Source organism: Meles meles, chromosome 11 (assembly GCF_922984935.1).
Source record: "Meles meles chromosome 11, mMelMel3.1 paternal haplotype, whole genome shotgun sequence".
NCBI classification, from domain to species: Eukaryota; Metazoa; Chordata; class Mammalia; order Carnivora; family Mustelidae; genus Meles; species Meles meles.
The window spans coordinates 9,962,455-9,986,479 of NC_060076.1; the positions used below are offsets into that span (position 1 = coordinate 9,962,455).

At 54.1% G+C, this 24,025-nt stretch overlaps 2 protein-coding genes across 3 annotated transcripts in view; one reads left to right on the forward strand and one right to left on the reverse strand.

Annotated features, from left to right (window-relative positions):
• GOLGA1 (golgin A1) overlaps positions 1-12,585 on the forward strand; it is a 47,384-nt gene extending 34,799 nt beyond the window's left edge. For both annotated transcript variants that reach the window (XM_046022565.1, XM_046022566.1), the window contains exons 16-23: positions 3,038-3,127; positions 3,927-4,029; positions 4,159-4,316; positions 4,803-4,946; positions 8,624-8,683; positions 9,231-9,401; positions 9,826-9,912; positions 10,404-12,585. In XM_046022565.1, coding sequence (XP_045878521.1) covers positions 3,038-3,127; positions 3,927-4,029; positions 4,159-4,316; positions 4,803-4,946; positions 8,624-8,683; positions 9,231-9,401; positions 9,826-9,912; positions 10,404-10,484 — 894 coding nt within the window. In that variant the 3' untranslated portion in view covers positions 10,485-12,585. The remainder of the gene's footprint in view (positions 1-3,037; positions 3,128-3,926; positions 4,030-4,158; positions 4,317-4,802; positions 4,947-8,623; positions 8,684-9,230; positions 9,402-9,825; positions 9,913-10,403) is intronic.
• A 1,006-nt stretch (positions 12,586-13,591) lies between these two features.
• On the reverse strand, positions 13,592-20,546 carry ARPC5L (actin related protein 2/3 complex subunit 5 like). Its single transcript, XM_046023598.1, has 4 exons — positions 20,252-20,546; positions 16,089-16,161; positions 14,996-15,172; positions 13,592-14,138 (listed from the first exon to the last, which is right to left on the reverse strand). Exons 1-4 carry the CDS (start codon positions 20,398-20,400, stop codon positions 14,076-14,078), a joined length of 462 nt encoding a protein of 153 aa, XP_045879554.1. The 5' UTR covers positions 20,401-20,546; the 3' UTR covers positions 13,592-14,075.
• Positions 20,547-24,025: the final 3,479 nt, after the last annotated feature.

Here is a 24,025-nt window from a genome sequence, read left to right on the forward strand (position 1 = left end):
ATGTAAGGTTTTTACAGAAAGAGTTACAAGCTATCACAAAGGTAGCCACTGCAAGAATGGCTACAACTTAGGGAACAAAGCGAAGAAGGTGGAATTATGGGGCGCCTGGGTGGCTCAGTGGGTTAAGCCTCTGCCTTCAGCTCAGGTCACAGTCTCAGAATCCTGGGATCGAGCCCTGCATTGGGCTCTGTGCTCAGTGGGGAGCCTGCTTACCCCCTCCCCATGCTGCTCTCTGCCTGCCTCCCTGCCCACCTGTGATCTCTGTCAAATAAATTAATAAAGTCTTCCCCAAAAAATTGGAATTATTAGGAATTAAGACAAAGAGCCCCACAAATCTGACAGACCTCTGAGCGAGGGACGCTGTTCAGTGGGTGCCTGGTGTGTGTCGGGGGAACGAGGCAGAGAATGAAGTCAGCCCCACTCTTGGGGAAAACCTGATGCCTCAGGACAAAATTGCTGCTGCCCCCGTGAAGCAGCCTTGCTCACAGAAACAGAAGCTGACAGGAGGGAGCAAGTCTTTTGCTCTGTCCCGGTGCCTTCCAGGCTCCCTCGAGCTCCTCCTGTTGGCGGAGACTCATATGAACCAGCTAGATGAGCAGAATTGGGGTTTGCTGAGTCCCAGGCATAGCAGGACAGAGCAGAATATAAAAGGGGGAGCGAGGTCGGTAGGCAGTAACTTGAAAAACGAGCACACACGCACAGTTTGTTAGAAGTGTGGTTCATTTTCACACGCTTGGGGAATGTTCTCAATATCTTAGATTTCTAGTTTATACCATTGTAGTCAGATAACACACACACTGATTTCAGTTCTTTGATATTTATTGAGGCTTGTTTTATGATCCAGCCTGTCGTCTGTCTGGGGAAATATTTCCGCGCCCTGCGGCCGTGAGGGGAAAGCATTCTCTTAAGTGCCCCTTAGATCAAGTTGTCCAAATCTCTGTGTTTTCTGAGTTTTCTTTTTTGTCTTCCTGTTCCATCAGTTAGTAAGGGCGGCGTGCGGAATCTTCCAGCTATGATCATGGATTTGTCTCTTTTTCTCTTTAATTCTGTGGATCTCTGCTTCAGGTGTTTGGAAGCACTATTTTTAGGTGCATACATATTTAGAATTCCCTCAGGGAAGGCATTCCCAGGTGCAGAGAGCTGCTGGAGGCTGGGAGCCCGGGGGCAGGCGCCACACTGAGCGGTGCCCGGGGCCTGAGTCCCACAGTCCTGGACCGGGTGTGGCTCTGTGGCGCAGTGTGGGCCTCACAGTCCTGTGGACTCCGTTCTGCGTGCCAGCTGGCCCCTCACTGGCTGGTTCTTGAGGGAATCTAGTTTCCTTTTTTTTTTTTTTAAAAAAACCAAACCTGTTCCCTCTTGCCTTCAAGAGGATTAGCCTGAGGGCCCAGTGTGACCCGAGGAGGAGTGCCCCGGGGGGTGCCTGGCTGGGAGGGGCTTTGAGTCCAGTTCCTGCCCTCGGCTGCTTTCCTGGCTTTCTTTCGCTCGGTCCTGCCGGCCCCCTCAACATCAGCAGTCAGAGCTCCCCTCTCACTCTCCCCAGAAGAGGCTTCTGTCCTCTGCCCCCACAGGGCCAAGGTTTCAGAGCTGCATCTCCTGCGTCAACAGAGCGACCCCTGATGAGGGGTGTTGCCTGGGGGTAGGACAGGGTCCCTCCTCTTGAATTCAGGCGCCCACCGTTCTCGTCTTTACTAGAGATGGACTCAACGGAAGGTCAGTTCTGACAACTCCATGGCAGGAGCCGGAACGCCCCTGGCCAGGAGGCCGGCCTCTCCCTCCACGACCCACCTGGTACCGGCCTCAGTGGAAAGGGAGGTGTCCCTAGGGGAGATAAGTAGCTCAGAGAACCAGAAAGACCTGTCCGACAGGAACCGGGGGGTGCGGGGCCTCAGGCCTCTTTTCTTCCTGTGCCATGCTGTTCCCGACCCCGTCAGTCACCCAAGCTGTTGGCCCTGCTTCTCCGCGATGCCCACCGCGGCCCACAAATCGAGTAGACATCACCACAGCAGCAACATGCCAGCTCCGGAAAGAGGGCTTCTCCCTTGAGGCTTCACCTCATAAAAAGGAATCTGATATAACAAGGAACTCTGGTCCCTGTGAGGTGACAGAGCCACCCCTTGGACAGGCCATGTGGCCAGGGGCTGCAGTACTGTGACCGGCCGGCTCCGAGCCACGTGCTTATGTCGGTAGCCACACGACGGGCCTGTGGGTCCTGCCGCCCTGCCAGCACCACCTGGGACTGCAGGGTGGGAGCGGGGAGGAGCGCGATGAGGCTCTAACCCCCGGAAATGCAGCGATCCTGGGTTGACCGGAAAAACGGACTTCTCTGACCAGAACAAAGGCACCTGAGAAGGCTGGGGACTGAGCAGTGAGCCTGGCATCTGTCGCAGGAAAGAGGACCGCTGTGTTCGTCAGCAGATAGTTCTGTGCTCTGGGGAAGGCTGAGGAGGCAGCCCTGCTCCGTGCAGGAAATATTCCGGGTGGCGGAGTCTGAGCTCAGGCAGATGCTGGCTTGCAACTCGGCTATCCCACTCGCTGTCGGACCTCAACAGAGGTCACGTCAACCTCGCAGAGACTTTTTCTCTCCTATAAAATGGATAATTTTGCTGAGTTTGTGGCATGTTGTCCTATTACAGTTCAGTAATTGCTTCTTACTTTTCCCCATAGTTGGGTTGCCCTAGTCCATTCAGTTGGGCTTAGGAGCCTTTCTTCTTGGCCTGTGTTGATTTCATTAGACCAGCTCTTCTCTTCAGGTTCTCGGTCCCCTAACCTTGGCCCAGGAACTGATGGTTGACCCAGGGGATAACCACGCCCTGCAGTGTGCCTGTCTGCAGAGAGGCCAGTGGGTTGCCCAGCAGGACAGTTCCTGGAGGGGTACAGAAGGCATTGCGGGGAGAGGGCAGCCCGGGTGCCTGGAGAAGCAGGACAAACGTTAATCTGGCCCTGCAAGACCGTATCCTTGATGGGCTTCAGGTAGCATGCAGCTCAAAACTGAAATGAGTTTTGAGACCCAGTCTCCTACCCGTTTTCTGTATCGTAGGAAGAATGGAGCCAAAGAGAAATCGTGAGTGTCGCCATGGCTCAAGCCCTGGACGAGGTGCGGAAGCAGAGGGAGGAGCTCCAGCAGCAGGTAGCCCCTCCGGACGCGGGGGTGTGGGCCCCGGGGTGGGGTGTGCCAGCCTTAGCAGGACCAGCCTACCTTCCCGTGTGTCCAGGACAGGGGCCGGACCTAGGTCTCAGGAATGCCATCCACTGCGTGATTGCCCTGAGGTCTCTAGGAAGGTAGGAGGAAAGTGTTATAAAGAAAGCCTCACCCCACAGGATAGGCTTTTTTGATTTTTGATGGCCAGTTATTCTAAAGCTTACCGGGGGAAAAACCATATCCAGGTACCTATTGGGCTCTGATTCTGTGAGGGGGCCATCACTGGCCGCAGGCCCCCAAGACCGTATAATACAGTTGAGCTGTCAGTGGGAAGGGTGGGAAACGCCTTCCTTTTCAGATAGACTCAGTGTCAGGTCCCAGACCTCGTAGTTAATGGGCCCTAGGCCTTCAGTAAGTCCTTAACAAATGTGAGTCTTACTTGCCTCTGGAAAGACTTTAGGATAATTACACCTTTCAGGAGGCGTAACAAACCTGTGTGACAGGGTCACGTGTATCAAATGCCAGGCGTGTGGCAGGCAGTGAGGACCCAGAAGGCCAGGCAGAGCAGCCACATGTCCGGGAGGCCCAGCGTAGGCCAGGTGGGCAGCGAGGCCCCAGCCCCGCACGTGCCCAGACTAGCAGAGCTGAGCTGGCGGGTGTTCCAGGCTGTGGACTGCAGGGAGGGACTCGTGGGGCCCCTTCCACGGGTAGGGGAAACGTAGAGATTCCTTCTGGGGGAAACAGGGTGACTGCTGCCAACCTCGTCGTGTTGGTCTTTCTGTCCAAGGCTGCTGACCTCACAGCTGTCATCGATGAGAAGGAGCAGACTCTGCAGGAAAAAACCGAGGTGATTCTCCAGAAAGAGCAGGAGATTTTCCAGCTGAAGAAAGGTGAGGAGTTTTCCCCTGTCGAGCCTTCTGACCTGCTCCCACCCGGTGCCCCTGCCCGGAAGTGGCCTAGGCAGGAAGCGGCGTGGAGTCACCTGGCCGACAGTGACCCCCCCCCAACCCCCGGCCTAGGTCACGACTCTGCCCTGTCGCAGATGCACCAGCTGCAGAGTGAACTGGAAGCCCTGCAGAGCCTAAGGGCGGAGGAAGCCGAGGCTGCTGCAGCGGACGCCGTGCTGAGGCTGCCCAGCCCGGACCAGGGCTTGGCGCGGTCAGTGCCCGAGCCACACGTAAGTCCCCACCGGAGCCGCGGGCCAGGCGTGGTGGCCACTGTGTGCGTTGTGGCAGGACACGTGGCTGACCGCTGCAGTTGGCCACGAGGAGGCGGGAAGACGTCGGGGTTGGGGGGTCGCGGGGGGAGACTTACAGGAAGACACAGCTGGTGCTCGCTAGCTCCAGGCTGTGGGGCAGGTCACTGCCCTGTGCTCTAGCTTCCTGTCTTTAAAGCGGAGGTGCCTAACTGACTGAGAGCTCGAGGATGTCGAGGAGCCCATCAGATGTGGCAGCACGTGTCAGGGGTCAGGTGTTAGAGCACGCTCGCGCAGGGAAAGCTCATTGTCCCCCTGGAAGGCATTGGACGGGATCGCCACAGTTCAGGTGTGGTTCCTGGCCAGCTGCCTGTTCGAGCTCATCAGTCCACACCTCTGGAACCTTTCCCATGGACCTTTGGCTTAACTTGACCATTACCTTGTCCTGGCTCTCAACTTGCTGTCTAGGTAACCTCGAGGGCCGCGGGGGGCCCCGTGTACCAGCTTCCGGCAGCAGAGGGAATCCCAAACGGCGAGGTGGGGGTCATGGACCTAGGGCAGCTACAGAAGGAAAAACAGGACTTGGAGCAGCAACTTCTGGAGAAAAATAAGGTGAGGGCGCTCTCTAGCTCAGCTGTCCATCTCCCTGCACTGTCCCCGTGTTTGTGCCGAACACTCTCCAGTTCCTTCCCAGAGAGTTTTGCGGATGCCCCTGGGCACGTCTCGGGGGAGATCTTACCTCTTCAGCAAAAGGCCTTCTTCCTGGATTTCTGCTTGCGCTGCCTTCCTTTCACACCTTCCCCGACGTGAGGTCGTGTGCAGTGTCAGAGCTCGAGCAGTAGTGACTTCAGATCGCAGCCGCCTCTGCTGTCACCCGTGGGTCCTATTGGACCAGACCCCTTCCTCCCACTTCCTTGCCACGGCCGTGAAATGACCCAGTGAGGCCTGACTTCAAGTGGTTTTACTGGGGGGGAGGGGTGTTGGGGACAAAAGGAAAAGTGCCCGTTAGCTGTCGTGTAGCATTTCTGGTATTGGCAGAGGCTTAATAAACGTCATGATTCCACCCACCCTGCCAGCCTCTGCGCCTGCGAGCGCGGGGTCTTGTTCCCTCCTGCTTGCCGAGGGCCCTGGGAAGTCAAGTGTGCTGACTGCTCGTTGCTCGGCCTCCAGTGTGTGATTGCGGGTATTTTTAAAGACCTTTATCAAAAGGAGAAAGGGCCCATTCCCTCTCCCTCTCTCTCGCACACACACATTTAGTTTTAGTATGAAATACCAAATACAGAAAAGCACAAAAACACCATGTGCCCCCGGGCCCAGCTCAGACCCCCTCTGTAATGGCCGCCAGTCCCTTGCCGCACGCTGCACGCATCCGCGCCCTTCCCGCAAGCCCAGGTGCTCCCAGGAACCCTAGATCATTGCTGTACCTCTGCGGCAGTGTCTAAAAACATCTGAAAGCTAAACCCCCCAAAGCCAAGCTTCAGACTCACCGTGCTGCCCAGCCCCGGCTGCCACCCTTAAGCGTGAAAAGTAAAACTCGCGGTGTCATTCTCAACCCTTGTGTCTCCTGCACGAGCAACAGCCACACTGTTAGCCAGTCCTTTGGCTCTCCTTTCAGACAACACCCAAACTGAGCTGCTCCCCATGCCCCCCGCTGCTGCCACCCAAGGTCAGGTTACCATGGTCTCTCTCCTCCAGGCTGGTGTTGGGCCTCTAACTGGTTTCCTTGTCACCCCACAATTCCATCCCTCTGATGACTTCCTCTATTAAAGCCTAGTCTTTGCAGTGGCCCACAAAGCTCTGTGCAGTTTGGCCCCTTAGTACTCCTTTTACTGCACCCCCTCCGCCGTCCCCAGCACTCCCTGTCAGCCATATGGGCCTTGCCTTTCTGTGAATGTTAAGCACCCTCCTGCCTCAGGGCCTTTGCACTTTCTGAGCCTTCTGTCTGGAAGATTTTTCCTGCAGTTCCCTTACTTACTTTATGGTGTCATTTTGTCAAGGAGTCTTCCCTGCTACCCTTGGCAGCCGTCACCACCAGAATCTCCTGTCCCCTTACCTTGCTCTTTCTCTCCATGCTTCTTAATACCTTCTGATGTACTAAATACTGGTTATTGGCACTTTTCCCTCCTGAGAGCAGACATTTTTCTCATTTTCCTTATTGTTTTTTCCCAGCCTCCAGGCAGGTGTCTGCCACTAATAGTAGGGACTCAGTATTTATTAGATGGATTAGTCCATGAGCCAAAAGCCTCGAAAATCAGGTGACATAAAATAGCAAATGTACTTTCAAATGAGCGCCCAGCCTCTTGGTTAGCCAAGAGAATAACAGACTGAAACAGCACATTACCATTTATAAAATAGGGTGTTTGGAGGCCATTTAATGTGCTTGACAGAAGCTGAGCCTCTCACCGAGCCGTCTCACTCTGTGCAGAGACTGTGGGCATACCTCTGGAGAAAGCAGAGCTGACCACCGCTTTAAAAGTGGAGGCTCAGGGGGCGCCTGGGTGGCTCGATGGGTTAAAGCCTCTGCCTTCGGCTCAGGTCATGATCCTGGGGTCGTGGGATCGAGTTCCGCATCGGGCTCTCTGCTCCTCAGGGAGCCTGCTTCCTCCTCTCTCTCTGCCTGCCTCTCTGCCTGCTTGTGCTCTCTGTCTCTCAAATAAATAAATAAAATCTTTAAAAAAAAAAGTGGAGGCTCAGGGTGCCTTGGTGGCTCAGTTGGTTAAGTGACTGCCTTCGGCTCAGGTCATGCAATCAAGTCCCACATTGGGCTCATAAATAAAATCTTAAAAAAAAAAGTGGAGGCTCAGCCCCACTGTAAGACATGGGACATCCCCTAGAGTTACTATCAACATTTAAAGTTAAAATTGAGGGGACACCTGGCAGGTTTAGTTGGTGGACCATGTGACTTTGATCTCAGGGTCATGAGTTCAAGCCCCACATTGGGCATAGAACTTACCAAAAAAAAAAAAAAAAAGAAAACTGTGGGGGCGCCTGGGTGGCTCAGTGGATTAAGCCACTGCCTTCGGCTCAGGTCATGATCTCAGGGTCCTGGGATCAAGCCCCACATCGGGCTCTCTGCTCCGAAGGGAGCCTGCTTCCTCCTCTCTCTCTGCCTGTCTCTCTGCCTACTTGTGATCTCTCTCTCTGTCAAATAAATAAAATCTTTAAAAAAAAAAAAAAACTGTGGAAAGGTGTGAAAACTGATAAATTAAAAACACTATTCAAAATTCTAGCCACTGGGATGCCTGGGTGGCTCAGTCAGTTAAACATCTGCCTTGGGCCCAGGTCGTGATCCCAGGGTGTTTGCCCCTCCCCCCGACTCACTGATTCTCTCTTCCCCTCTCCCTATCAAAAATAAATAAATTTTTTAAAAAACGAAATTCTAGCTACTCATCCCAAGATTGGTGACATAGACTAGAAATTCACAGGAAAAACTAATGTTGATGTTATAGTTGTGAGCCTTGGGTTAACATTTTTTCTTGTCTTGCTGATTATACAGTAAGTGCTTTCGTTGGGAAAACAGAGGTTAGCCTAGTGATCAGTGGAGTGTGTAACAACACTTAAGACTCGACACTAATTAAATTCACTAAAAAGAAAATTTGAACAGATAAGGACAAAAAACTACGATCTGTTACACTGTTAAAAATAAGCATAAAAACTATGATATTTCAGGAGAGCAGTGATGTGGGATCATGGCACAGAATTATAATTCTGAAGAACAAAATGTTCTGGGGCTCCTGGGTGGCTCAGTGGGTTAAGCCTCTGCCTTCAGCTCAGGTAATGATCCCAGGGTCCCGGGATCGAGCCCCACATCAGGCTCTCTGCTCGGCGGGGAGCCTGCTTCCCCCTCTCTCCGCCTGCCTCTCTGCGTACTTGTGATCTCTGTCAAATAAATAATCGTATTAAAAAAAAAAAAAAAAGGACAAAATGTTCTGTCCGGAGGGGTTTCCAGCTGCACTCCCTCCAGAGGCAGGCGCCAGAAACCATCCGGTGGGCCGAGGCCCTGCGAGGAGGCTAGGGCGGCCCTGCAGCCTGGGTGCTCCACAGAGGGGCTGTGACAGTGGCCTTTGTGGGGCGTGGTGAGCACGTGCATGCAGAGCTGCCGGGGAAGAGCCCCAGGCCTGCAGGTGTGACCACGCAAGCCTCTTGGGAGACAGGGCAGGGTCTTAGAACAGATACATGGGGCCCCAAGGCAGCGGCTGGCTGTTCCATTGTCCTTTGCACTTGATATAAAGAATGGCGACATGTGCATTTAACGAATGGTGTCTTGTGGGGGCGGGGCTTTGTCTCAGACCATAAAGCAGATGCAGCAGAGGATGCTGGAACTCAGAAAGACTCTCCAGAAGGAACTGGTAAGTGCCCCTCTTCTGCCTCATGCCTGTTGAAGCCCACCCATCCCCACCGATGGCAAGAGACTTCTGGAAAGCCAGACGTTGGCTTGTGGGACAACAGCCCTGCCAGCTTGAACAGGCCTCTGCCAAGTAGCCGCGGGACTGTGGGCATGTGGCGTCCTTGCCTGGGCCCGTTGGTGCTCTTAGAAGTCAGTGACATGACTGTGCGCCACGTGTGGATGGGACGGTGCCGGGCCCAGACCTAGAGGAGCAGCGCCTCTGCCCCCTGTGGGGTGCTCCCTGCCCCAGAGGTGTCCTGACCCGGGTAAAGGAAATGTCTGAACTTCCCTGATGACCTCTCCTTCATCAGCGGCCACCGCACTGGAGGGGCCGAGCCTTCCTGGGGCCCAGAAGGCACTCCGTGCCCACGGGGGGCCCTGTCATGCTGCCCTGCGCGGGGCCTGGTAAAGGAACGGCCTGTGGTCACTGCATGGGCCCCGGGATCTCCCGGGGGGTTTGCACACCTGACTTGGGGGTTCAATGTAGCATCTTTCCTTTGGGTTTTCAGAAAATCAGACCCGACAACGAGCTCTTTGAGGTCCGGGACAAACCCGGCCCTGAGTTGCCAAACATGGCTCCTTCTGTCACAAACAACGCAGACCTGACTGATGCCCGCGAGATCAACTTTGAATACCTGAAGCACGTGGTGCTGAAATTCATGTCCTGTCGGGAATCTGAGGTAGAGGGCTTCTGAGTCGCCTGTGGGGTACGGAGTGCCCGGCTCATTGGTCCGAGCCTCGCGTGGCCTCCCCCAAGTCCGTTTCTTTCTTCCTCTCCCACATTCCGGTTTGCCCTCCAGTGTGGGTGCCTCGTGCTTTCACCCGCTGACTGCAGCGCGCTCTGGGGGGCCTAGGGGGTCTGGCTCCCGGGAGGCTCTGGGGGAGGGGGAGGCTGTTGGGTGCTGAGTCCGGGGATTGCGCCAGGTCCCGAAGGAAAAGATGGAGGGAGAAGAACCAGTCATCGTGGTCAGACCAGAGAAAGCCCAACTTGGCCCTAAGCAAAGCTGGCGGGAGCGGACCTGGGAAGCGCTGCCATTTAGGGCCCCCGACCACCCCGCCCTGCCCCCATCAGGGCCCACGACAGCAAAACTTTCTTTGTTCCAGGCTTTTCACCTTATAAAAGCTGTGTCAGTGTTGCTGAACTTCTCACAAGAGGAGGAGAACATGCTCAAAGAAACCCTGGAGTATAAGGTAGGTCCGCGGGCTCGTAGAAACTGGAGTTTCAGCCCGGTGCTGGCGGGGGCCGCGAGCTCCCCCGAGGACGCACTCGCTTCCTGCACACACGGCCCCGCCGCGCCCTGCCGACGGGCCTGGGGCTGTCCCGGACACTGTCACTGACGTGTCTGACGTCCACAGCCCCGGTCTGGCCCAGCATCCAGACTTTAAAAAAAAATACAATATTCAGAAGGTACGTGCCGAAGGGATAGAACAAAAAAACATTTCAAGGCAGAATTACCTCCGGTTCCATCACCTGGTTCTGGTCAAGTCCATGTTCTCCGGCTCCCCTCGCATCCTCGGAACGGGCTCGGGGCCCGCAGACCAGTCACTGCGAGCAGCGTCTTCACCGCGAGCTCACGGCGGGCGTCACAGGGCGTCGGGGGACGCCACAGGGCTGCCTTCTTCGGGCTTCCTCTGCCCCTCACCCCAATGCTCATCTCAAACCCTTTGTGTTTCAAACACAGATGTCGTGGTTTGGGTCCAAGCCAGCCCCCAAGGGCAGCATCCGGCCCTCCATCTCCAGCCCTCGGATACCCTGGTCCTAGATGGAGGTACCGACAGGCGGAGCGCCACGCGATGACACTTTTTCTGTGAAAAGAACACTGACACACCAGTCCGGGTGGGTTTTTAATCACTGTAACTGCAGTATTTTGTACAAGCGTCAAGATATTGTTTACAAGACTTAAGGCCGCCTTCCCGACTGACCCGAGCCTCGGAGCTGGCTGACCCAGTGTCCTTGCGCTCGCTCACCGAGCCGGAGGGTCCTGGCACGCCCCACATCTCCCCAGCGCTGCTCGCATCCCAGCCCAGCTCTGGCCGCTGCCCGTCCGCGCCGGAGCCCGCCAGTGTCCGCGTTCGCGCTTGAAGCTGCAGCGGCCGCCTCGGGCAGGGAGGAGGCCCGGTCCAGCCCGCGGAGCTGGCGCGGGGCGTGAAGGCGGCCCGCCGGAGTGGTGGTCGCGGGCCTGCCCCGCCTGCTTCTGCCGCACGCAGCAGCTCGCTGGGCTGGGCTTTCCCGGTTAGCATGTTTGGGGTCGGATGAGCTAGAAGAGGCTTTTTAACCCTTCCTCTCAAGAAAACATTATTCACCTTGTTTCCCAAACCACCCAGAGCTTTAGGCGTGCACGTCTCTAAGGTACTCTGGGGCCGGTGTGGACTCCAGCGTACGCAACTCGGACGGCATCTCACCTGACTGAGGAGAACTAGCGAATCTCTAAAAAAGATCCTTAGTACCAAATACACTCAATTGCCTTTTTAATGAATGTACTTGTCTTGGATGGGTTGCTGGTAAACCATTTTAAACTATTTTTTATAGCTAAAGTTCTTCGCTATTATAAACATGTCTCTGTATTATAAAATCCATTTAGCTGGTGTTCTTGAAGGCAAATCAGAGCATCAAGAGGAAGCTATTTCTAGGATTGGGACGCCTCTCCCTTCTTTAATTTCACTAGCATTCTGTGGTCTCTGCTTCCCCCTGAAGCACTGGTGGTATTTCGTTTGCTTTGCTCTTAATTCCGTGTTGTAAGACGGAGCAAATGCTGCTCCCGTTGGCGGCGGTTAAGGACCATCTGCTCCGTCCAGGGGAAGCCGTCATGGTCCCCTCCGTCCTCGACCAAAACATCGCCTTGTGTGTGGAGCCACCACCTCTCCCCCCAACCCCTGCCCCTGCCCCTGCATATTGAAACCGACACTACATTCCGATTCGGCCTCCAGACAGCCCCCCGCCGGCCACAGTGCGTGACAGCATGCCAGTGGCTCTGGCAGGGCCCCGTGAAAACTTGTTCCCTTGTTAAGGAAAGGGGAACGTGCTTGCGCTGGGTAACCCACAGTACGGACTCCCAAGAGACTGCTAATTGATTTTGACGCAAGTCTCACTGGTTAAATAAAAAACTGAGTTAATAACAGGAGCTCCTAAATTTATTTTCAGCTAGCCAATGATGTAAAGTCACATTTCTCAAAAATGCATAGGGTTAAAATACGTAAAATATCATCTCACGGGAAAACAGGGGTTTGCCGAGTAAATGTACTACGTCTGCAGACCCAGAAGTACCCAGCAAGGGCAGCATCACCGTCCTCCCAGCTCGGCTCTCTACCACCGCTCCTGGTCTCCAGTCACCTACCTCCTCCAGTGGCTCCTCCCTGCAGATGGCTTTCCTTTGTTTAGAATATTATTTTTCCTTTATCTGGTGGGGACACAAGATAGGAATTGCTTCTGTTCTGTAACTGTGGTAAGAGGTGGCTTCTCCAGCTGTTCCAGGAGTCTCCCCACGTTGGGTGGCTGAGGGCTTGCCAGTGGCTCCGAGACAGCGACAACGCAGGGGGTCCCCTGTTGACTTCGCTGTGGCCTCCCTGCCCGCAGGCCCCCTGCAGCTGTCACTCGGCCTGGACTAGCTAAGGGAGGCTTCATTCTGAGTAGGCTTTCCTCCTGCATGTCGAATCTCCTTCAGCTTTAAGAGGAAGAGTGGAGTAAATATTCCAAGTGATTCAATGCACTTTTACTTGTATAAAACGTTCTGTGATACAGTGTGTATAACCCTTTATATGAGCGTCGGAGTTGGACCGCTCTCCATGTTGTAAATAGGACTCGTACTATCTAAGACTGCTGTAGAAAATGCATTTGTGGTGTCACTTTTTGATTAAAGCTCTTTAATCGAGATGCAGCTACAGTGGCTTGCTTGATAGTCTGGTGTATCAGTATTTGACCAAGGAAATGTTAGTGCTTTGTGTCTCCTATTTAATGCTCCGAGGCAAATTTCCTGGACTACGGAACAGACCTTCCAGTCTGGTGAGCAGCGCGCTCGGAGAGCGTGGATGCTCCGTGTCCTTTCCCCTTACGTGCTCAGGTGCGTCTCCTGCATCTGGCTGTTGCTGCAAGTACAAAAAGGGGAGCGAGGGGAGACGGCTATAGAACATTTGTCTTCCAGAAAGCACTCCCACCCCGGATGTAGGTAAATATATGTGATTTAATGAAGGCAGCAGCCTAGTCCTACCTCCCAGGAATGGTGGAGGTCCTGCAGAGGAATTGGAAGGACTGTGTCACTTTGGTCAATGTCTTCTCTCCGAGAACCACATCAGTGGGGTCCCTTAGCAGAATGCAGACTACGGTTCCGTGTGCTTAGAGGCTTACAAACACATCCTGCTCTTCAAAGAAGCTGGCTGTTAGTGGTTATGGGAACAAAATGTTCCTTTTGTATCTATAGGCTGATGCTACCTGTTTCTGGCTTTTAATCCTTTAAAAAAGATTTGTCAGCATTTCAGTAAGGGTGTTCCTGCCAGAGCCCCAGGCAGCGTCAGGAGATGGTGACCAGGCCCTTCTGGGGCACGCGCCCAAAAGATTCCACATGTAGTCACACAAACTAAAGACGTTAAAAAGCCTGGATCGATTATTTAATGTTTGGTACTTTATTAAATAAGCTTCAAAATTACATACAAATCAAAGGAGTAAAACCAATAAATAGTTGTCCGGCAAACTCTGTCCCCACAGCAGCCCGCAGCACGGAGCCCAGGCCGGAGGTTCTGCGGCGGCAAGAGGGCCGGACGCCACGCTCACTCCCCGGGACCGGCTCTGCGGGGGCACGCCCACCCCCACATCAGTTTCTCATCCATTACCATCCCATTCCGTACTCACTTTACATACATGAAACACACCGCAAAGTACATACTAATAAGCCAAGAGCTTTATTGATGCAGCAGGCACTTTACAACGAATCCAAGAGAGCCCGTCTTCTCTGGGAAGACGGGGCGTCTGTACAAACCCTCGAAGTTTTACTACTTCAAAAACACAAGCTCTCCCTTTGACCACAGCCCTTGGATCTGTCCCTGCCCAGATCGTCCCTCCCCCACGTGAAACAGGCAGAGCAGACAGGTATACCCGACCGACGCCGGCCAGCCGCTCTGGTAGACAGTTACGTCAGTTCTGTGTTACTCGTGGACAAAGGCATAGACTATCAGATCCTGCAAAGGATTTAGGAAACAGACAAGTTCTCCCTCCACCTTGAAAATAAAATACACTTCAGCGGATGCGTGTCCTGAAATACTTTAGTTGGAAGTTCCTAAGAAGATGGTCCACTGGCAATCCCTGCTTCGTCAGCCTGTGCAGCCAAAATTCTTCTCAAGGTAACATGAGTCCTTTTATTTTTTTAAACAGTCTTTCTTGCTGTAAGAACTCTTATAATGGAGCCTAGTCCTCCTACTGCTAACGCCTGTGGGGGCAGGAAAAGGAAAGGAGTCAAATGAGACCTGGCTGACCCAGGGGGAGCCCGGCTTGCTAGGGGACATGGGACCCATCACAGCTGCCTCCGGAGCCCTCCTTAGAAATGCCAACAGGGCTCAGCACCAAGTCGCCTTAAAGGGACCAAAGTGCCTGGCCTCCACAACAGGCACAGCATGCCCAGCAACACGACCAAAGGCCACTGCAGCCCAGCACCGAGGCTGCCCAAGCAGCTGACCCCTCCAAACTCAACAGAGCCTCTGGGGAAGGGCATGGTGTCAGTAGTAGCCTGGCCTACGATAATGACAAGCAAGCTTCCCGTAGTTCACAAGGGGGAAGCTGGCTGGATGACATGCCTTGCTCTTGTAACGACCTGAGCAGAGGACAGGCACAGCTCTTCGTGCTTCCGGTGGCCGAAAACCCTATTCAGTGAACATCCAGGTTTCTGCCACTGCCCCCTCCGACCTGGTGAGGCCGAGGCCAGAGGAGGAAGCCCTGAGAGTCCGCTGGAGGGCTCAGCCTGCATTCCATTCCTGTGACCTGCCACCCACCACCACAAAGAAGCTGCCTCCCTCCCACCTGGGACTCCCTGTCTGGCTCACCATGCCATGTCACCTGTCCCCAGGACATGCCTGGCACAAATCAGCAGCTAAAGCAATTAGAACTCCCAGAACCAGTGAACCCCTACCAGGTGCTGCCACGGGAGAAGCGACCAGGCGTCCTAGGTTGTTTAAGGTGTAGCCCCTTACTCTCCAACGCCTAGCACACTGTCCCGTGTTTGTCTCGGAACCTCTGGCCTCCTGACGTGAACCCTGGGGCGGGGGCCAGGCGGGCAGTGTGCTCACGTACCTTTTCGTGCCACTGGAGTAACACGGCGCTGCTGTTTTCTGTGGGCTTCTCAAAGCCTTTATAAATGTACTTCATTAGCAAGTCAATGCCGTTTCTGTCCAGCGACTGAACGGCCTGCTCAATTTCACTGCTCTTAAAGTTTGTGAGCACTTTCAGCACCACGCCCTGGGCTCGTTCCTGTGAAGGAGAGAGAAAGGGAGTCACGCCAGGAGCCTAAGCCCAGGCACACCCACGTCCTCCCGGACAGGCACAGAAATGCCAAACCGAGTGGTCAGAACTCTTAGAAACACTGCCCCATTTCTCGTTTGTCTGGGACGGTTACGAAGTAAGTGGCTGCTAAGTTATTCCACTTCTTTGGGGGAGAGTAAGTGGTTTACGGGAGAGAAGCGTCACTGCTCCCAAGGACACCTGCAAGGCTCAGGCTCCCCAAGATCCCAACCGTGGAGACCGATTTTCTTAACAGGCCCAAGAAGAGCTGCAGCTCCCCTCTGCATTCACCGCTGTAAGAGGGGGCCGTTTCCCTCCACCTGAGAGGTGCAGCCGTGGCTTACGTCAAGATGCTGTCACAAGACAGCAAAACCCCCCTTCAGAGAGCCCCCTTTCCCTGGAGTAAACTTTCAACAGCTTCTAAACAGCCATGATGTGATACAGCGTGACCGTATCTTCTCACCTTGTTTTGAAAAGGCAGGAAATCATAAGAGCACTAAAAGTCCTTACGCAAGTAAAGCCTATTCGATAACCTTGAAAGCAGAACCACTGCTAAGTCCCACAGGGCAAGCTAATTTGTAGTTTTGCTAGGCAGCAAGGGCTGGGTCGACTTCTCGCCCCATGAAGCCCTGGGGAGGCGCGACTGTCTCTTTGGGGAGCTTTTGCTATAAACGCAGACAGGCCTGTCGGCAGGAGTGCCGGAGGCTGCCATGGAAGCACTGCCCAGCGCCAACTCACTCCCTCAGGAGAGCCTCGCTGAGGCGGACGCGCAGCAGATGCCGTGCGGAGCCCCACGGAGCGCTCACTCAGCTGGGGACACAGACCGTCACGGTCACGGCCCCGGGCCCGGCGGCACCCCGCAAAGCCGCAGCTGCACCCCCTTTACCTTCACGGCCTGATTCTTGGTGTTGACGGGAGAGTTCCGCAAGGCGGCGTGGAAGGCCCGAAGCATGTCCCCTGTGCATCAACACCGGTTAAGGACGGTTCGGCTCAAGCATGCCCACGCTTTTCTTAACAAACTCATTTCAAAAACAGCTTGAGAGAGAGGAATCAAACAACATCCATATGCCCCCTCCCCGCGCCCCACTGCAGGTGTCGGGTGTGGCCCGAGCCCAGCCAGAGAGCAGCCTGTAGCTCCCCAGAGCCACACCAAGAGCAGAAGGCCCCTCTACTGTGCAAGGCCCCTCCTTCTGCCGCCCCCAAACCGCATTTGGACACTCCTTCCCTCCCACCCTAGAAAGCAGGAGCAGAGCTAGTGCCCTCTCGAGGTGACCCGCGATAGAGGCTGACCGAGCCCACCGGCAGCTGCTCGGTCCTGGGCACCGGGTCTGCCCTGGGGCGCCTCACCACGCTGAAGCGAGGCCGGCCCTCCCACCTGTGTGTTCTCAAAAGGGAAGGACGAAGGCACAAGTGGAGATCCCCTAACGCTTACTCCACAGTTTTATCGATGCCACTGCTAACGAAATTAAGATGTCCTAAAACTGCTCTCTTTCAAGACCCCCCTGGGTCTGTAGCGTCCCAACTACTACTAGAAGGGAGATTTATTCATCTAAAAGTTTCTCCCCAAAATACGAGCCAATCCGCCCCACTTCCCTCAACCTCAGTTGCGGTCCTGACACATTCTTTCCTGAGGTCTGAATGCACAGCACTGACAAGAAAATGACAATCTGGGTTAGGTCCCCAAAGGTGACACCTATTTTAAACTGAATTACATCAGCCAACTTTCATTTCCTCATCTGAAACACTGGCTTCAGCCAAAAAGCTTCAAAAATAGAACAAGGGATGGCTTCTGCCCAATCAGGTCTCTACTCCTGGTTGTGCAGCGATACCTACGTGTGAACGGAGCCTCCGGAGCAAAGCCCGGTCCCTTCCTCCCTCCTGCGTGCGGGGTGTGCGGGCTCCATCCTGACCGTGCTGGGCCCACACCACCCAAGGGCCACACCTGCTGAGCTCCCCACCCCCTGCCGGTTGCGATCCACCTTCTACAATGGAGAGGCAGCCCACCCCCCCGTCGCTGCTGGCTGTGGAACTCCTTCTCCTCGGCCATGCAAGGGCCAGTCTGGTATCAGCCACTAGATAACTTCTACCTTGGCACTGTTTTCGGATTTGGCATCCCAGAGCAATACACTGAGTCTCAGCAGCCTGGAAGGAAACGGAGGCTGGCCCTCCCCTCGAACCAGCATGGCTGGCAAACAGAATCATTCGAGGGATGGATGGGGGAGAGCAGGGTCCCTAGTCCACGGGGGCAGAAGGTCACTGCTTTAGTTACCTCGGTAGTGCCAGTCTACCAAGCATTCGCCATGGGTGTTGATGGATACAGGCCCTTTCGCAGCGGGGTGAGAACCGGGGAGCAGGGAGTACACAGCAGATATCCGGCTGGGCCCCGGGTTCAGCTTACAGAACATGCTGTGGAGGCTGGGGACCGCTGCCCCTCATCTCTAGGTCGGGGCTTCTCAACCACAGCGCTTTTCACATTTCAGACCACACGGCCGGTGTGAAATCTGTCCTGTGTGCTCACTGGCCTCTGCCCACTAGATCCCAGCAGCGTCCCCCAAGTCAGGACAATAAAAATGTCTCCAAACAGTGCCAGATTTCTTCAGGGGGAGGAGAGAGTGCAAAATTATTCAAAACCACTGCTTTGGACACATCCCTGTTCCTGAGACCGGAAGGTTCTTCAGTGAGGAAGAAAAGGAACGGATATTTAAACTCCCTACAAGGTCTCAGCTCCTGTGCCAGGTGCTTTCACATGTCATCTCAATACTGCTACCAACACTCCGGGACAAGAATCATTATTCTCATTTGAAAGGCAATGAATCTGAGGCTCAGAGAAGGAAAATGACTTCCCCAATGTCAAAAAGGTAAGCTGTTCGCTGGCGTTCAAATCCAAGTGCGCCCAACTCCAAAGCTAAACTCTCTACCAAATCCCCTACTGTCTTTCTACCCAAAGACCCAAACTACGGTCCAGGACACTTGCTGCGTGCCCAGCACTGTGAAGCCTCTGCAAGGCTGCTGTGATGCTCCCACGGAACCTGTAAGGGCAGCCTTGTTCCCCCCCTGTTCACAGGAGAGGATGCTGAGGTTCAGACAGGGTATGAGGTCACGCAACTATAGCACAACAGAGTTAGGACTGCACGGATACATGGCCCATGTTCTAGTTCAACGGAGTGATTTCCTACCATGACTCAATTCCCTATACCACAGTAAGACAGGCCTCCTCCTCCCTACCGACCCCACTCCAATTAATCAATCTCTATCCCTAATCCTCTGGCCTCCGTTCTAAGCTCCTAGCAGCCTACTCTATAGTTTAAATTCAGTGATCTAATGTAAGTCCAATCCCTGGCACATGGTAGGGACTCAGAAAATACCAGGTCCTTCCTCCTCCCTCCCTGGGCTCCACCTGTGCCAGGATTTCAGTTCTCGCTGCTCACCTCCCTTTCCCCAATCCCGAGGTAGACAGTCTAGGGTAACAAGGTTTCTGACACTGTCACAAGTGGAGAAACGGCCACCAACTCGATGTGCTAAACCTCCAATTAGCCTCAAGGAACCTGTCATTAGTCAGGGGGCGTGCCAAGAGATGACCTTCAACAAGTATCTGTAGCACCAGGACCAAGACAGCAGATAAGCAGACTCTGTTCTCCCCATCTGGGGATGGTCCTGGCCACAGACCCACCCCTGGAGCCTTTTTGGTACTGCTTGCCCATAAGCCACGTCCTGCACCAGACTGCAGAATCAATCTTTCCTCGTGAGGATCCTTCTCATGACCCCATTTCATCAATGGGGTAAGCAGGGTGATCCTGATGGGGCAGGTACAAGGCTGAATCCCCACCTTTGAAAGCACATTCCTGTTCAAACAAAGTCTGGTTTTATTTCAAAGGCGCACTGGAGGAACCCCGCAGGACTCCTCCCTAAGGTAGTCCATGGGCCTGCCTTCCCAAGGTGAGTCAACTGATTAAACACCCAGAACCTGATTTATATACAGCATGAGCCTCCAACCCTGCCCTGGCAAGTGCGGGGGAGGGGCAGGCACTTCCTGTAACACCATTTGAACAGAGAAAAATCCTTCCTGTGAGAATAAGTTAGTTTCCTGTACTCAGACTGCTAAGGGACCAAGCAGGCTGTGACAACCACCTCTATTTTTAATCCTGTTTTCTAGACGCCTGCCTTCTGCGGCCACAAGAATAGTCATTTCCAGTCATGAGGTTCTACTTTTACATTTCACTTGGTGCTGTCTGGATTTTCTTAGCTCCCAACTACTAGTTTTTCCCTGCTTCCCGCACAAGAAGGCTATTTTGGGGAGGAAGCCAAAACTGACTTCTTGAACGTGGCTGAGACCATCAAGGTCCACAGCCCAGGGTGTTCACAGGAAACCGGGAACAGATGAAAAAGAGTGGCATTAAGCGGGAGGGTCAGACTCCTTCTGGGGTGGGAGGTGCACAGTCTCTCACCTCAGGGCTGGACTAAGGCTCCAGCCTTCTCTCCCCCTTGGTTCCTTTCTACCCCTCAGCCATCCACCCACCGACCTTCATGTGGTGCTGCAAGCCCGCCCAAGAGGACTGTGCCCGGGAGCCGTCTAGGCCGCTCAATTACTCAGCGGGGCTCACCCCGGCCTCTCCCGCCCATCTAGCTCGAGAATGGCCCCATTTCCTGGAAGGGAGGGATGGAGTGAAGGGGAGCCAAACGCACAGTCCGAGGGGATGAGGAGACAGGGGGGGATAAAAGAGGGCAGGCCTCGCGGTAGAGTGAGGAACCTGCGGGGCTGCAAGGGTGTCGGGCGTGCTTCTGGGGCTGGTGAGCCGGCGGGTCCAACAGGGACTAGGCGCCGCGCTGAGGGAGGATCCGTGGGCCGGAGCCCGGGACAAGGGGAGCCCGGGACAAGGGGAGTGGGAAGACCGGGTGAGAGGGAAGGGGGGATACCCGCAGTAAGGGAACCTGGCCCGAGGGGAACCGGATGGGAAGGGACTTGGGAGACGGACCTCAGGGGCCCCGGGGTGAGAGGAGTACGGAGACCGGCCTGAGGGGCGCCCGGGCCGCCGCGCTGGGTAAGGATATTGCCGCAGAAGGCCGTCCACCTCGCTAGGGTCCGGGCCTGGCTCGCCCGCCGCCGCCGCCGCCTCCTCCTGCTCGTCCACGAATTTGTTCTCGTCAAACTCGTCGATGTCCACCCGACGGAAGCGCGAGGACAGCGTGTTCCGGGCCATGGCGGGGACTCGGCGCCCGCTCAGCCGGCTCCGCTCCGGGTCCGACCTCGGCTCTACCCAGCTCGGCACCGGCTCAGGCTCGGGGGCGGGAAGCGGCCGCCGGCGCCTCCTCCACCTCCTCCGCGCGCAGACGCCGCCGCCCGCCCACTTCCGGGCTACGCCGGAACCGGAAGTGTCTGTGGGCGGGAGGGCGGGGCCTGGGGGAGTGGCTGGAAGCGCTGGAGAATCCGCCTGTTAATCAACCTGTCCTCTCCGACCCTCGTCTCTGGGGCACCTCATTCTTGCGGTCTGAGGAGCGGGCACTCTGTCCCCGCGCAGGCCGAGCATCGTGGACATCATAACTGCGCTCGGCTTCCCTCCTGAATCCGAGGAGCTCCTGGTACTGGAAGGGGCCTGCGCGGACACAGCCGCGGACCCGGGGGGTCATCATTGCCCAGATTGAGGGTGCACGGGGCCCCAGGAGAAGACTCCCGGCTCTGCTTGTCAAGTGCTGGGCAGACTTCTTTGAGAAAATAATCTTCGAGCTGAAGCCTGAGTAGTTCTTACAGCTCCAGGAATGACGGGGTGTGGGTCCCTAATTCTCGGATCTTAGGAAACTTGAACGCCACCACAGAGCTCAGAGGAAGTTGCCTCTGCCTTATACACAGTGACTTTTTTGTTAACGGACTGGGAGACTTTAAAGACGTTTAGAGTGTATCCAAAGTGCTGACAACACAAAATATTTGGTTTTGGACTCGCGAGTGTAGTGGTCACCTGGACCTGGCGGGTCGCGGGGCTGGGAGAGGAAGGTGACCCTGTGGTCACCAACCTAACGGAAAGGGCAAAGTCCTGGGGGGTTAAGAAGGCAGTCCTGGCTGGAGAGGCATATCCTGGTGGGAAGCTGAATCCCCAGAGCATGAGATGGGGAAAGATGAGAGTGAGGGGACGAAGGGCAGAGTCAAGGACGACTCTAGTGCCAGAATTGAGTGCCTGGAGAGTTGCTCGAGGGATTCTGTTAATAGGCCTTAACCTTGGATTAAATTGGGTCTTTTTTTCATACAGTTGTACTTTTTTTTTTTTTTAAGATTTTGTTTTTAAGTAATCTCTGCACCCAGCATGGGGCTAGAACTTACAGCCCCAGGATCAAGAGTCACTTGGTCGGGGCGCCTGGGTGGCTCAGTGGGTTAAGCCTCTGGCTTCGGCTCAGGTCATGATCTCAGGTCCTGGGATCGAGCCCCGCATCGGGCTCTCTGCTCAGCGAGGAGTCTGCTTCCCCCTCTCTCTCTCTGCCTGCCTCTCTGCCTACTTGTGATCTGTCAGATAAATAAACAAAATCTTTAAAAAAAAAAAAAAAAAGTCACTTGGTCTACTGACAGAGCCAGCCAGGTGCCCCTAATTGTACTTTGGCCTTTAATAAAGGCCAAAAGTTACTGAAATATGACTCATTTTTATTGTCCCAAATACTTTCCACTGAATTGTGTCTACAGATAAAAAAAATTATTGCCAGATAATGATGCTACCTAATCTTGGGTGCTAAAGATACAGACTCTTAATTGGGAAGTTGGTGCTGAGTAAAAGTCTCAAGCGTCCCAGAAACAAATCCCACCTGCCTTTCAGCTCCATTTCTTGAAAGAAATCTTTATGACTCAGGCTGGCCACAAGACAGCAGAAATTGATAATCCCCAGAACTTCCTGGTCAGAAGGAACTTTAAACCAGAAATGCTGGCACGCCAGGGTGGCTTAGTCAGTTAACTGGCTGCCTTTGGCTCAGGTTGGGATCCAGCCCTGCATTGGGCTCCCTGCTCTGCAGAGAGCCTGCTTCTCCCTCTCCCTCTGCTTGACGCTCTGCATACTTGTGCTCTCTATCAAATAAATAAATAAATAAAATCTTTTAAAAAATAAAAAATAAACCAGAAATACCCATTTTACAAGTAAGGATACAGCCTGTTCTGTGAAAGCAATAATGGCCCTACTTATGACTGTGGATCTCCCAGCCATGGAGGCAGAATTTTAAAAGTCTATGTCAGGGATGACTGCATGCTGAGGGTAATAAAACCACACTGTGCCTGGCAGTACATTAGGTAAAATGGTCAAGAGAGAGGTCCCTGAGGGGCGCCTGGGTGGCTCAGTGGGTTAAGCCTCTACCTTCGGCTCAGGTCATGATCTCAGGGTCCTGGGTTTGAGCCCCGCATCGGGCTCTCTGCTTAGTGGAGAGCCTGTCCCCCCCCCCCCCCGCCTGCCTCTGTGCCTGCTTGTGATCTGCGTCAAATAAATAAAATCTTAAAAAAAAAAAAAAGAGAGAGAGTGTTCCCTGAGGAGGTGACAATGATCAGGGACCTGAAAGAAGTGAAGGAGGGAGCCAAGCAAAGGCCCAGAGATTGGGCTGACCTGGTATATTCAAGAGACAGAAAGGTCATCCTGGAGTGTGGGAGTGAAAAGAGATGAGATGGAAGTGGGGTGTAAAGAGGGCGCTGTAAGGTTTTGTAGGCTGAGGAAAGGATGTGGTCTACCTCATGGGACAACACTGGAAATTCCAGGCAGTGACGTTGAGCTGACTTAAGTTTGAAAAGGGTCCCTTTAACAGCTGTCTTGCGAATACGTGGGAACGTAAGCCAATAGTAGAGAGGCAGTTTAAAAGGTAACACCAGGAATACCTGGGTGGCTCAGTTGGCTAAGCAGCTGCCTTCTGCTCGGGTCGTGATGCCAGGGTCCTGGGATCGAGTCCCACATCAGGCTCAGTGGGGAGCCCGATTCTCCCTCTGCCATCTTCTCTCTCTCTCTCTGACAAATAAAATCTTTAAAAAAATAAAAGGTGGGGCGCCTGGGTGGCTCAGTGGGTTAAAGCCTCTGCCTTCCGCTCAGGTCATGATCCCAGAGTCCTGGGATCGAGTCCCGCATCAGACTCTCTGCTCAGCAGGGAGCCTGTTTCCTGTCCTCTCTCTCTGGCTGACTCTCTGTCTACCTGTGACCTCTGTCTGTCAAATAAATAAATAAAATCTTTAAAAAAAAATAAAAAAATAAAAGGTGACACCAACAGTCTAGGTGACAGGCAATGACAGCTTAGGCCAGGCAGCTGCCATTAAGAGTGGTGGGGGAGGGGCGCCTGGGTGGCTCAGTGGGTTAAAGCCTTTGCCTTCGGCTCAGGTCATGATCCCAGGGTTCTGGGATCAAGCCCCGGCATCGGGCTCTCTGCGGACAGACTGCTTCCTCCTCTTTCTCTCTGCCTGCCTCTCTACCTACTTGTGATCTCTGTCTGTCAAAGAAATAAATAAAATCTTTTAAAAAAAAAGTGGTGGGGGAGGTGCCTGGGTGGCTCAGTAGGTTAAGCCTCTGCCTTCCGCTCAGGTCATGATCTCAGGGTCCCGGGATCGAGCCCTGCATCGGGCTCTCTGCTCAGCAGGGAGCCTGCTTCCTCCTCTCTCTCTGCCTACCTGTGATCTCTGTCTGTCAAATAAATAAATAAAATCTTTTTTAAAAAAAGAGTGGTGGGAATATGTTGAGTTATTTTGAAAGTAGAGGTAACAGAATTTACTGGTGTGCTGGATATGGCATTGTGAGAGAAAATGGGAGTCACAGATAACTTCCAAGTTCAGAAAGATGTGCACAGTCATTAGCTCTAAAAGAACTATAAGCATTTGGAAAGTAT